General features: G+C 41.5%; 1 protein-coding gene across 2 annotated transcripts in view; it reads right to left on the bottom strand.

Annotated features, from left to right (window-relative positions):
* The window catches only part of LOC123757741 (major facilitator superfamily domain-containing protein 6), a 38299-nt gene that overhangs the window by 6555 nt on the left and 19261 nt on the right, over nucleotides 1–12483 (bottom strand). For both annotated transcript variants that reach the window (XM_069338749.1, XM_069338750.1), the window contains exons 3-7: nucleotides 10346–10500; nucleotides 9135–9373; nucleotides 7112–7214; nucleotides 3962–4154; nucleotides 2114–2270 (exon numbers count right to left, since the gene is read on the bottom strand). In XM_069338749.1, coding sequence (XP_069194850.1) covers nucleotides 2114–2270; nucleotides 3962–4154; nucleotides 7112–7214; nucleotides 9135–9373; nucleotides 10346–10500 — 847 coding nt within the window. The remainder of the gene's footprint in view (nucleotides 1–2113; nucleotides 2271–3961; nucleotides 4155–7111; nucleotides 7215–9134; nucleotides 9374–10345; nucleotides 10501–12483) is intronic.

Genomic DNA, 12483 nt, shown 5'->3' with positions numbered 1-12483 from the left:
AGGTGACATATTGAGGATATGATTGGGAACAATAACAGAAAAGCCAATGCCATTGGCAGACTACAATCTATTTGTAAATTGAGCAGCATTAAGAAAGTGCATTTCAGGACAATATAGTATAAACCTTTGCCATACAGATGAGGGCTCTACAATGTTTAACAAGCAGGGCCCTCCATATGGTAATGTATTCACAGTACAAGGTGGTACATTGTGAATATTCCCAGAAATGTCAGCAAGCAGGTAATCAGTTCTGGAAAAGATTGCCAACTACCTTCAATCTCCATGCAATCAGTCAAAACATAGTGCAAGCAGAACATTATAATGTCAGCATTTAGTATTGAAGGCAATTTTGATCATGGCAGTCATGTAACTTGAAATATTGTACTGTATCAGTTTCTATATAGGTTCTGGGTTGAAGAATGGAAGGCTCCCATGATAAGGCACAAGCACATATTTTTTTTTTATGTGTCAAAACAATGATGGATTATGGGTGAGGTCGATGAATATGCAAGGCAAATCATAGTTCAGTTTAGACAGTGCTAAGAATGAGGGAGTGTTTGTCTATCTGCACTCCAGTAGGTATGCAACAAAACAGTAAGGAAAGGGTTTTAAAAGCTGAACAGAAATAATCAGTACGTACTGCAAAAGCAAATGGTGAGGTCTACATAAAGTGAATAATAAACCCCCAGTTTGGAAAGAGGAGAGACCTTTCAGGGCATATAAGGAAGAGGGTTGTGCTTGAAACTGCGGTCGGGGACTGAACACCGACCTGCATGAAGTGAGACTGTTGCTCTGCTGTCCAGCCCAAGTGGTTGTGCATCACAATGAAGAAAAATTAAAGAAAAAAGTTTAAGCTCAGTATGATTGGTATAATAATCGATGTATGTTCCACTGAATAAAAGGCATACAGAAATTGTATTTGAAAAAATAAAATAAGACAGAGAGAAAGAGGTCTAAATAAAGAAGTAGAGAAATTAGAGGGTACTAAGGTTGAGATCCATGAAATCAGTGTCAGATGGCATAGGAAAGCCATGTAAGGAAGAACGGCCCAAGACAGGCAAGGAAAGAATGTTGGACATACAATGACAAGTGAAGGTGATGGTCACGTTTGTAGAGTAGCTCCAAAACAGCAACAGTGCCTAACCCTGGAACAAGGAAGAGAGTGATGGAAGGATCGAAGCCTTCTTTACCTGAGGAGAGGATGAGGGATTCAGATTTATACTGGATGCTGAAAGATGGAGGCTTAGGGTGGAGAAGGTAAGTAGCAGTATTGTATCAATGTCCACTATGGTTTCAGCAAAGACATTGCTGAGGATGATGGTGATGAGGATGGACATAAGCTGTTACCTTTAGGGTAGTAGGATTTCAAATAGACCAAGTGGAGAACTGTAAGGAAGAATGGAGACTGGGTTCTGGAGGATCCCATAATGATAGTGGGAGGGCTAAGAAACGGGTTCAAGCATAGAGAAGAGCCTCGAGCCATACATGTCAGGAGTGAAGTTGAGGGGGAAACACTCAATAGCAGTGATCAGAGGAAGCTCATGATGGTTCAAACAACATATCTGAAGCAAGGAAACAATTTTCGGCCCGAGGACCAGAAGAGGAGTTTGGCAAGGACTCCCAATGAGCTGCGTCAAGAGATTAGTTATTCAGAGAAAAGGCCTTGGCATCAAAGCCAATGTCTCACCTAGGAGAAGGGGATGTTGTCCATACATTTGAGTTCTATAACTGACTCCTCCATTCTATAATAGGCACATATGAATGAATATGTTAGGTGGTCACCACCACAGTTAATGCAGTGAGCCAAGAGGGTTTTACAAGGAGACTTGACACATCCAGACTCGCCACAAAGTGGGCAACACACACGTCTGCAAGTTGAGGCAGGCACCATGGCCAAATTTCCAAGTTTTTGGAATTGGAATGGGGAGGGGACATTTTTTAATTAATAAAAACTGGAAAGGGACAATGAATGTCTTCTCATGAATCAAATTTAAAAGGGTTTAAGGGTCTGTGACAAAATTATTATTTTCTCTACTACAAAGATTGCCACTTGAAGGTACAGTTAGATTGAACTTTCAACCTCTATGTAAAGACAGTAAATAAGTCCACACACCTGAAATCTTGTTCTCCTGTGGCATCCATAAGGAGTCCCGAGATAGGGGTGAGGATGATGCCCCCCAGACTGCCACAGAGACGTTGGAGGCCGTAGTCACCATTGTGTTCTCTCAAGATTACCATTGCTGCTCCTCTAGTGAGGGTCATGCTTGTTGCTGGTAGAATGCATTTTTTTAATCTTAGGGTCTATCTTTAGAATGTTTAAATATTATGCTAGCTAACCATTGCACTGTGCATAGCACCTTAAGGTGCTTATATGCATATCAAAAAATTCAAATTCCCCTGCATACACAGGGCTCACATTTGCTTCCTCAGGCCTCCAGTAACCATCCCCTATCTTGAAGAAAAATCCTGAATTCCTAACTTCCCCTCTAGGTCCTTAGTATGAAGATGAGGACTATGTCTGGCACAACACCCATCCAGTGTCTGAACATGCAGGGTGGTCATGCCAGGAGCCAGTAAACTTTTAACAACAGCAAATTAGTGATTACCATGCATATATTTACAGTCAAAATGTGTGCAATGGGAAATTATAAGATTTAGGCTTACATATGCAGTACAGTACTGTATATGCGGAAAAACCACATCTCAAAAATTAGAGAATGCTGAACGCGTTTTTGGCTCAATTCGCCTTCATCATAGCAAGATAGAGAGTGCTCTCTATCTTGCAAGATAAAGAGTTGATTATCTTGCTCTGATGAAGGCGAATTGAGCAGAAAACGCATTTGCATTCTCAAATTTTACAAATGTGGTTTTTCCGCATACTTGGATCAGTGTTTTTGTGATTGCTGTTGCATACTGTATATACATTATATATTATTATGTGTACATATGAATATTTTCAAAGTTATACATAATGAACACCACATTTGGCACATCAATACCAGTTGTTAGAACAAAAACTAAATAAAGTGAGAAACAATGAAAATAAATTGACAAAGTCATTCCTTTGTGCACCTCACCTTATTTCTACTGAAAAAAATGCAACTTCTCTGGGCTACTGTAGTTAAACCACAAGGCTACTGTACTGTACTTAGATTTTTGTGCTTCGTGGCTGCTAATTAACAATGTCAAATAAAAAAATTATTTTTGTCAGGACAGTTTTTTTCAGCACACCACACGGGTGTCAAATTTATCATGTGCACAGTCCAGAGGTTAATATTCCAACAAAAATTGAATTAGATATGCATCATAGGAGCCCTAAAAGTGAAAGTTTGTGTTTGATAAGTTACCGTTTTTTAACAGGATAAACAATTTCTTGCTGAGATTTCAAGTTGATAAAGACTATGTGGCATTTTGATTCGGTTTGTAACTCTGTAATGTGTCAGATAATAACACCCAAGCCACAAGTCTGAAAATGAGGAACTGACAATGTTTTGGTATGTCCAGGGTATGTCCAGGATCATAATCAAGTCATGTAATATAATAATGATAATACCATTATCTAGATGTGTTAACTAAATGATTTTCCTCGGTCAGCTTATGCTGAAGTGGGCGTAAAGACCAAAATCTTGGGGAAGTGGAAGCTACTGGTAACAATAATCCATAACAACCAGTCCCGAGCAGTTTGGTGAGGCTAGCCCGAGAGTCTGGCCCCCAACTTTGAACAGACGGAAATTCATTCTTTCTTATGGTTATTGATGTTTCTCCCATTGCTGGGAGCAGGAACCCTATAAAGCCTGTTGGGGTTTCTAGGCCAACTGCTGAAGTTCTCCAGGATGTAACTCACAACAGTTGCCTATTTATTGCTAGGCAAATAGGAAAAATGTCCAAATAACTTGTTCTGCCTGGGAAAAGAACACAGGACCAATATATTGTGAGTTTCAATTAACTTATGAGGCCTTACCGAGCGTCAGTCCATTGATGAGGCGCATGATGAGGAACAGAACATAGGTTAAGACAGGTCTGAACTCTTGAATGGTGTGAGTGTTGGAGCAAAGATCCTCACGCGGCACCTTTGCTATGCACTGAGCCAGGCACCCTGCTGCAGCCTCACTCCTCCCAGAGCTCCTGTTCATCCATCCACCTGAATCTTCTTCCTGCAGGGTTCAAGGCTAATAATTATTTTAAAGTTCTAAAAATACGAATCTTATGTTGAAGTACATAACATTCAGTAGTGCATATGATTTATTTTGACTGTAGAAAACATACTGCTCTGCTCTACTGCATTCAGTAGAGGTGTGTAGGAAGGTTTAGAGAACATCTGCGCTCTAATTTATGTTATTGTAGTTGTAGTAAAAATTCTGTGGCATATATATGCATTACAGTATTTTGGCCATTTGAAATATAATGCATTAAAGTACTGTACAGTATATATGTACTCACTTTGAGGACAGGAAATATAAATCCACAAATTGATCTTCAGCCTTTCCTACTTAAAGACATAAAGACTACCGAGTGTAAAACCTCCCAATGAATTCAGTAGAGTTCCAGATTGGTTGGCTTTTGTCCCATTGTGACCCGACCGAGTTGGTTAAGGCAGATGAATGGGAATCGCCAGAATGCCAGTTTGTCACTCAATTGCCTCCAAATGATTTTCTCAACACCAATAGTCTTAACTAAAGGAAACCAAAGCTAATTTTGATTAACACTTTTGGGCGGGAGAACTTTCAAAACATGTAACAAAACGCAACATGGGGACATGTTGCGTTCAAAATTAAAATATTTGTTAAAGTTCCATTTTATCCCGATCCTTATGGGACGTTTTAAGATGTGCTCCAACGTTTTTCCATTTTCTGTGATGGCCTATGTGGCATCACGGCACCGCCTCCCACGCAGTAGGCCCATGCTCGTGACTGCTGCGGTCTCCCCTCATGTCCAGCACATGAGCCTGTTCCGGTTATTTTTCCTCAGCTATATTTGTTACTGCCTTTATAAACACTACATTTACTCCAAGATGGATGTGATCAAGAACAGAGCCATTCCAGGATGAAAGAAAAAGAAACACGTCTGAGGGAGAAGCTAAGTTGTGTTCACCATAAGTACCGCAAAGTAAAACTCACAGCAACAAAATTCCAGGCTTTAGTTGAAGAATTTTCTGATCTTGATCTTGAAAGTGCCAAAAGTGACAGTGAGGTGGTTGAAACTGAAACAGCAGATGAGGATGAAATTGAAAGTGAGGAGAGTGATGATATTGATACTGCTATTGGAACTCGTACTGGACGTACCGCTCATCCTCAACGTATCCCACGCACCTGTTCTGGTGAAGCCTGGTCTACTGACAACACTGCACCATTAGCAGACAGTTTTACTGAAACACCAGGCTTGACTGTACCAGTATAAGCACTCAGGGATTTTTAGTTATTTATTACACGAGATTTGTTGAAATTTATGGTATATGAAACAAACTTGTATGCATCACAAAGCATGTACAATCCTTCTAACAACACAAACAATGAGTAGGATGAAGTGAGTGTAAAAGAGCTTGCCAGATATTTGGGACTGACAATGTTGATGGGCATTGTGAAGATGCCAATGCTGAGAATGAACTGGCAAACAGGTAAATTGCAGCATGTACCTTCTTTCAATAATTTTATGACTAGAGACGATATGAATCGAAAAGTATTTTCATACTCAACAATAATACCATTCCCAAAGACAATCAAGACAGACTAATAAAAGTTAGAATATTCATGGCATATCTCACACATAAATTCAAAATATTATACATTCCTCAGAAAAATCTGTTTGGATTAAGGCTTAATGTCGTGGAGGGGCCGTCTAGTTTTCAAAGTTTATAATCAAAATAAACTTGATAAGTATGGAGTAAAGCTGTACATGATAGCTGAATCGCAAACTGGTTACATACTTTGATTTTGAAGTGTATGCAGGAGTTGGGAAGACAACAATTCAAACAGTTCTGGGCTTGATTGAATCACTGAAGAACATAGGTTACCATTTATATATGGATAACTACTATAACTGTTCGACTGAGTGAAAAGCTGATTGAACAAGGTGCATATACCTGTGATACTCTCAGATTGCAGCATGGTGCACCAAAAGATCTTCAGCTACAAGCAAAGGTAAACTGCCAATAGATAAAATAATACTTTTATAATTCTATGGAAAGAGTTGTTTCACTCATCACAACTTGCTACAATGCAGATACACAAGAAGTGAAACGAAGGAAACGAGTACGCAAACCTGATAGAACATCTACATTGCAACAGGTCACTGTGAACAAACCAAAGGCAATCTGTGATTACAATAACCACCAGAAAGGCGCTAATCAATTCGACCAAATGGTCAAATATTATGAATAAATCCACAAGGCCGTGATGAGCGTTTGAACTTACGTCCAGGATGATCCCAAACGCGCTTAAATCGACTGCGCCACGGTATGGAAAAGAATTGCAACCAGGAGTGCTACTGATCTCACACGGATCTCACAATCTCTCTGAGACCGAGACAAATTTATTCACTTGATATATCGCATTATTGTGATTTCTGTATGTATTGGTCAAATATTATAATTTCACACGGAAATGTCACGTGGACGAAGAAAATCACGTTCTATTTTCCGCAAATGGCCCTTTTTCCATTTGCCCTTATATGCATATATCTCTTTAGAGAATTATATTCTCTAAAAAACAATTTGATACCAAAATGAACGACGTAACATGAAAATTTATGTTATCGAACTGAAAAGAGTAGTAACATTTGAGTGCTGGTGTGCCAGTGGGTGCTCGCCCATAGGTAACCCTTGACTGATTTTCGGGTTTGCTGCGGATGGGGGGGGGGTGATTTTTTTACCTTATATGTATATATCCCTTTAGAGAATTCTATTGCGAACAATTTGATACCAAAATGAACGACGTACCGCGACAATTGAGGTGAGAAAACTTAAAAGATAACACATCTTAATGCGGGTGCACGCTCACGGCCGACCTTGGGGTGTTCCCCAAGTTGAGCGCCGGGCCGCTCAGTGTTAATATTTGATTCATATTGCCTGGTTAAGCATCATGACAACAGTATAGAGATGTGCAGAGGAATATACCTGAGAAGAACAAGACCACTGGGCCACCTCCAGGGTGGTGGTGTCTCTAGCTAGGCTCGCATTCACAGTCCTCCACCCATCTTCCTCAGCACTTCCCCACGACCTGGTGAACGATAACAATCACATTAACACTGTTGTTGTTGAAATGTGTGTCGTTGTTGAAATGTGTGTCGATAACACACATTAACACATACTATTATACTGTCTGCAATACACAAACCGACGGGTGCACCTAATTTTTCTGTGTAAATACACAGATTATATTATTGCCATCGACAATAATATAATGAAATTGAAATTGAAATTGAAATAAGTTTATTGAGGTAAAATACACACAAAGGGATGAGGTAGCTCAAGCTATTCTCACCCCATTCAGTACAACGTGTTAATATATACATAGACACACATCACAAATAAACACATTACCAAACATTCTGAGAAGTAAACATATACATTTCCTCCTTCACAAGTAGTATGGTATCAGACGTACACACAAATACTTTTATGACCTAGGTATACTGTATAGACAATTTGCAAGACACCTGCAGATAATTCAACAAAATATTACAATCTTGGTGCAATATTCTTATATCTCTCAAGAATATCATCAACCTTTCCGTTGTGACACATCCAGGCTATTTGTTCAGGAACAGTCCTTATCTCAGTGTTTCTATATACATTAATCAACGGACAATCAAGAATATAATGGGCAAGGGTGTGAGACCTTAACATACCACATAGTTTACACTTCGTGTCATTATCATGAACATCTATCCCATATTCCCAGTAATATTTGTACCCAAGCCTGAGCCGCATGTACACAGAGTCACTCCAAGCATTTCTCCTTTTACCATAAGTGAAATGGGTGTTTTGACTCACATACATGTAGTGTTGCATGGTTTGACTTCTCTCATACATTATCTCTCTCCTCTCCACTCCCGCCCGTGCCTGAATATTTCTGATTTTGCTTCTTATTTGTCTCATTGTGAATTCACATTCAATGTCAACTTGTGGTTTTGATGTGGCACGTTTGGCCAAGTCATCCGCCACCTCGTTGAGCACTATTCCAACATGAGATGGAATCCACATGAATTTCACACTATAACCTTTCAGCTGTATCTCAGTTATTCTTCTCTTACAGTCCTCCACTATAGACATGAAGACTGGGTTTCGACTGTTTAAGGACTCCAGTGCTCCTCGGCTATCGACAAATACAAAAACATTTTTGTCGTCATGACGTACTTCCTCCAAACACGCCAGAATGGCCTGCAGTTCAGCTTGTGTGGATGATATATAATTACTAAGCCGGAGTTCAATTATCCTGTCCACAGTCCCAAACTCCGTATAATCCCTTATTAGGACACCACACCCGGCCCTGCCATCCTCCTCCCCCAATATAATGGGGCTAGTTTATTGTACATCCCACTTTCCTAATGTATCTTACAAAACACTTATGAATGTATTACTGTAATAACATGCATATATATATATATATATATATATATATATATATATATATATATATATATATATATATATATATATATATATATATATATATATATATAAAAGGAAAAAGAAACAATAAATTAATTGTGCTTTCGTGTAAAAAACACATATTCCGAAGTGCATACATCTACATACAAACATACTGGTGGGTGGGTGGGCAATCGGGTGACGGACACTACATCTTCACTACATATTGTACTATGTTCATCATTGTAAACCATCTTGCCTACACCCCTCCCTGCCCATTACTACCCTCTTCTATTACCACCCCCTCTGACCATTACCACCCTCCCTGCCAATTACCATCCTCCCTGTCCATCACCATCGTCCCTATCCTTCACGAACTTTCCTACATATCACCACCTTCCCTACTCTTCACCACCTTTCCTCTCTTCTTCAAGCTTGTTTAAAATGTATTTCTAGCTGGAAGTAGTGATCCATATAATAGAATAGCAAGATTTCACAATGTGACAAAATTCACCCGACATTTCATAAGACAAGAGAGAGACCTTACGAGGGATAGGTGCAATGTGTGCAGTTTGCCAGAGTGAGGTTGATGCTTTCAAATTTAGGCAGAAAGTCACACTTGTAAGGCTCCTGGAGGCTGAGGTGGGGATGAAGGTCTTCGGGCTGGGCACATGTGAGGTTGAAAGGCAGAAGGTCTGGCAGAGCTATTTTTTGGCGACCGACAGGCACAGCCAGAAAGGTGAGCACTGCGACACCGCTTGAAACTGTCAAGGCACTCAGTAGCACCTGTAAAACATCAGTGGTATTAATACACTTGTACATTCGTCCAAATATCTTTAGTGAGCTGGGTGCTTGTCATAAACCTCATTTTGTGTAGGTCTTGTAAATAGAGCTTATAATTCCCGTTGTCGGGGACCGGAAGCCTGCACAGTACTTTGAGTTATTGATATCCCCCTAGGTCCCTACTGACTTACCCACAACAGTTGTCTAACTCCCAGATACCTATTAGCTGCTAAGTGAGCAGAGAAATCAGGTGAAAAAAAGAAACACGCACGCCATTTTCTGTCCTGCCTGAGTAATAAACCTGGGTCCCTTGGTTGTGAGACAAGGATGAAAGCATCAAGTGACAATAGTTATTTTGTTTGCCGAAATGTGTCAATTGACGTTAAATTTCAGTTATAAGAGTTTCGCCCTTATATACTAATTTCTTGACTGCCCATTAATCATGATGCTGGGGTTCTGAACTAACCTAAATCTGGAATACTTTTATATACTCATTATTTTAACGAGGTACAAATAGTTTATTAAAACTGAAGTATTTAAGGTGAATTTGCAATCAATTACATGTTTAAATCATATTTATCGTATATATAACGAATTATTATTAATAAACTGAAAATTCCTAAAAACGTTAAGAAATTTAAGAATTATCAAGTATTTAATCATTAATGATGACTATTATTATTAATTAATTATTTGTATTTAAATAATTAATTATTATTATAAAATAAAATAAGTCCCCCACTCTGTGAGCGTTTTCTTCCAACCGCAAAAATGAAGTTCATTTATTGTCTGGTTATCGATGTTGTTCGTCGTAGATGGGTTGTCAGCATAATGAATTAAATATTTATTTAAGCAATTCTCTTTATTAAATTAGGCTGAATTATGTTAGGCTTCCTGACATGACAATGTTAAACGATATAGTTCATATATCAAACAATAGATAAGGTTTCGCAGAAAGTAATCCAGACGCCATACCTTGAAGTTGCCAATCTTGTCAGCGAACAACCCAGTGATGGGAGGTCCCAGAAGTGCAATGATAGGGTTAATAGCTAGAATAATGGACAATTCGTGCTCCTGGATGCCCAGCGACCTAGCCAGGATAGTCATGAACGGGAAGAGGGTACTCATGGCTGTAGGGAGGAAAGGATAGAAGCTTAATTAAGTGTGAAGTTTAATGTCTGCTGGAATGATGTGTTGATGCGGAAGTGAAATCTTATCCCAACAAAATTTGGACATTATGTTACGATGATATTAGTTGACAGTTTGTCACAAATGTAAAAATGCTTGACCTAAAGAACATTGGGCCCAGTTCTTGAACCCATTATATTTTTATTTCCCGAGGTCTTTAGAAAACTACTCATTACTGACCTTCCCGATGTGCAGTCCACAACAGTAATTAACTCCCGGCTGGGTACTTATTTTACTGCTTGGTGAACACAGGAGAAAGGAAATGGATATAAAGAAAAAACACATGGTTGATTCACAGGGAGATGGTGCCGCGTATGATAATTATATTAATTATATATCTGTCGTGGGTTGCATCAGATGGAAAACGTTTGTTAGCAGTTAGTGACCCAGGGGAAGCTCGATAAGTCTAACAGGGTTCTTGTCCTTGATAACAGGAAACTACGTGTCATTAAAATGGGAGCAATTGTCATTATATGGAGGCTCGCCGATGCTTCCACGTCAGTCGCAGAGATTTGTGAAGTGATATCATGTCCCATGTAAAGTTACAGGAGTTGGTAGTGGCTTGCCGCTTTGGTCGACCGGGGACGTGGGTGTCTGCCCTCCCTGCATTTGCCGTCAAGTGGTGCTTGGGTGTTCGTCGGTGACGCTCCGTGATGGGGGGGGGAACCTCTTCCCCCTGTTGTGCGTGTGAACTCTGTGGGCCTGGAAATTTTTGACCGTGCCGAGTATCCCGAAGTAGAAATTGTAATGTGTGACATGCTCTGTGTCTCCGTGGATGTGATTTACAGTATTGAACTGGTTACCGCTCATCGAGTGATTGTCAACCGTGCGTTTCTCCAGTGCTTCGAGGGGGCGATCCTTGCCCCTGCCGGGTGGTGCCGGCACTGTGGAGATTTCCGATCGGAGTGGTGCACTGACGTATGTGAGTGTTCATGAGGAGCCCTTGGAGTTTCCCGAGGACCTCCTGCAGCGTTACTTCGGGAGGTTTGGTGCTGTCGTCAGTGTGAGGCTGCACAAGCTTTCCTCGGGGAAGTTCCAAGGTTTGTGAACGAGCATTCGGACCCTGGGGATGCGCCTGAGGGCGGACATTCCATCCTCCGTCCGGCTCCTCGGATATTATGTTCGGGTGTATTATTTCCAACAACCGCGGACATGTTTTCGGTGTGGCTGGGGCATCGGGCTGCCGGGTGTTTTGAGGCTGTCATCGCCCCCGTGAACCTCTTCCGTGAGGAGGATTTTCCACCACTCCCTGTGGAGGAGGATTCGGTGAGTGGGGATGTGGCCATCTCGTTAGTTGCTGGGGGCCCCCCTGTGGCGGCCGACGCGTCTCCTGCTGTGGTGGCCGACGCGTCTCCAGCTGTGGTGGCCCCTCTTCCAGGGGTTATGGTGCCTTCGGATGTTCAGCCTGCTCCTGTTGGTGTCCCTGATGGTCCCGTGGGTCTTCCGGTGGCTCTCTGTACGTCGTCTTCGTCTTCTCCAACTGTTGCGCATGTCCCTGCGCCTTCGCCATGTGTCTCGGCTGTGCTGGGGTGGATACAGGGCCTCCTACTGTGCTCGGCCTGGTACCCCATGTGGTTAAGAATGCTGCCGTCCTACGGAGAGCGTCGGTTCGTCCGGCTTGTGATGCCCGTGGCTCTGGGTCGGCCTCCGGATCTGATGATGTGCGGCCAGAGCCCAAGCGTTCTTCTTCTGCCCGGGCTGATGTGGGAGATTTCGACGACTCTGGATCTTCCGGCGATGGCGGAGTGGTTCCGGTTGCGTCACATTCTACGATGGTGGCTGAAGTACATGTGCCTGCGGCTGACGGTGACAGTGTCTCGGACTTCCCTTCTGGTGTGGTGCCTGTGGATCTTGCTTCGGGTGCGTCGCCCGCGTTGGATGGTTCCGGTTCTTCGTGGGGGTGGTTCCCCCTGATGAGGTTCATG

The sequence above is a fragment of the Procambarus clarkii genome, chromosome 40 (genome assembly GCF_040958095.1).
Source record: "Procambarus clarkii isolate CNS0578487 chromosome 40, FALCON_Pclarkii_2.0, whole genome shotgun sequence".
Classification (NCBI taxonomy): Eukaryota; Metazoa; Arthropoda; class Malacostraca; order Decapoda; family Cambaridae; genus Procambarus; species Procambarus clarkii.
This window is presented reverse-complemented; position numbering and strand designations above follow the sequence as displayed.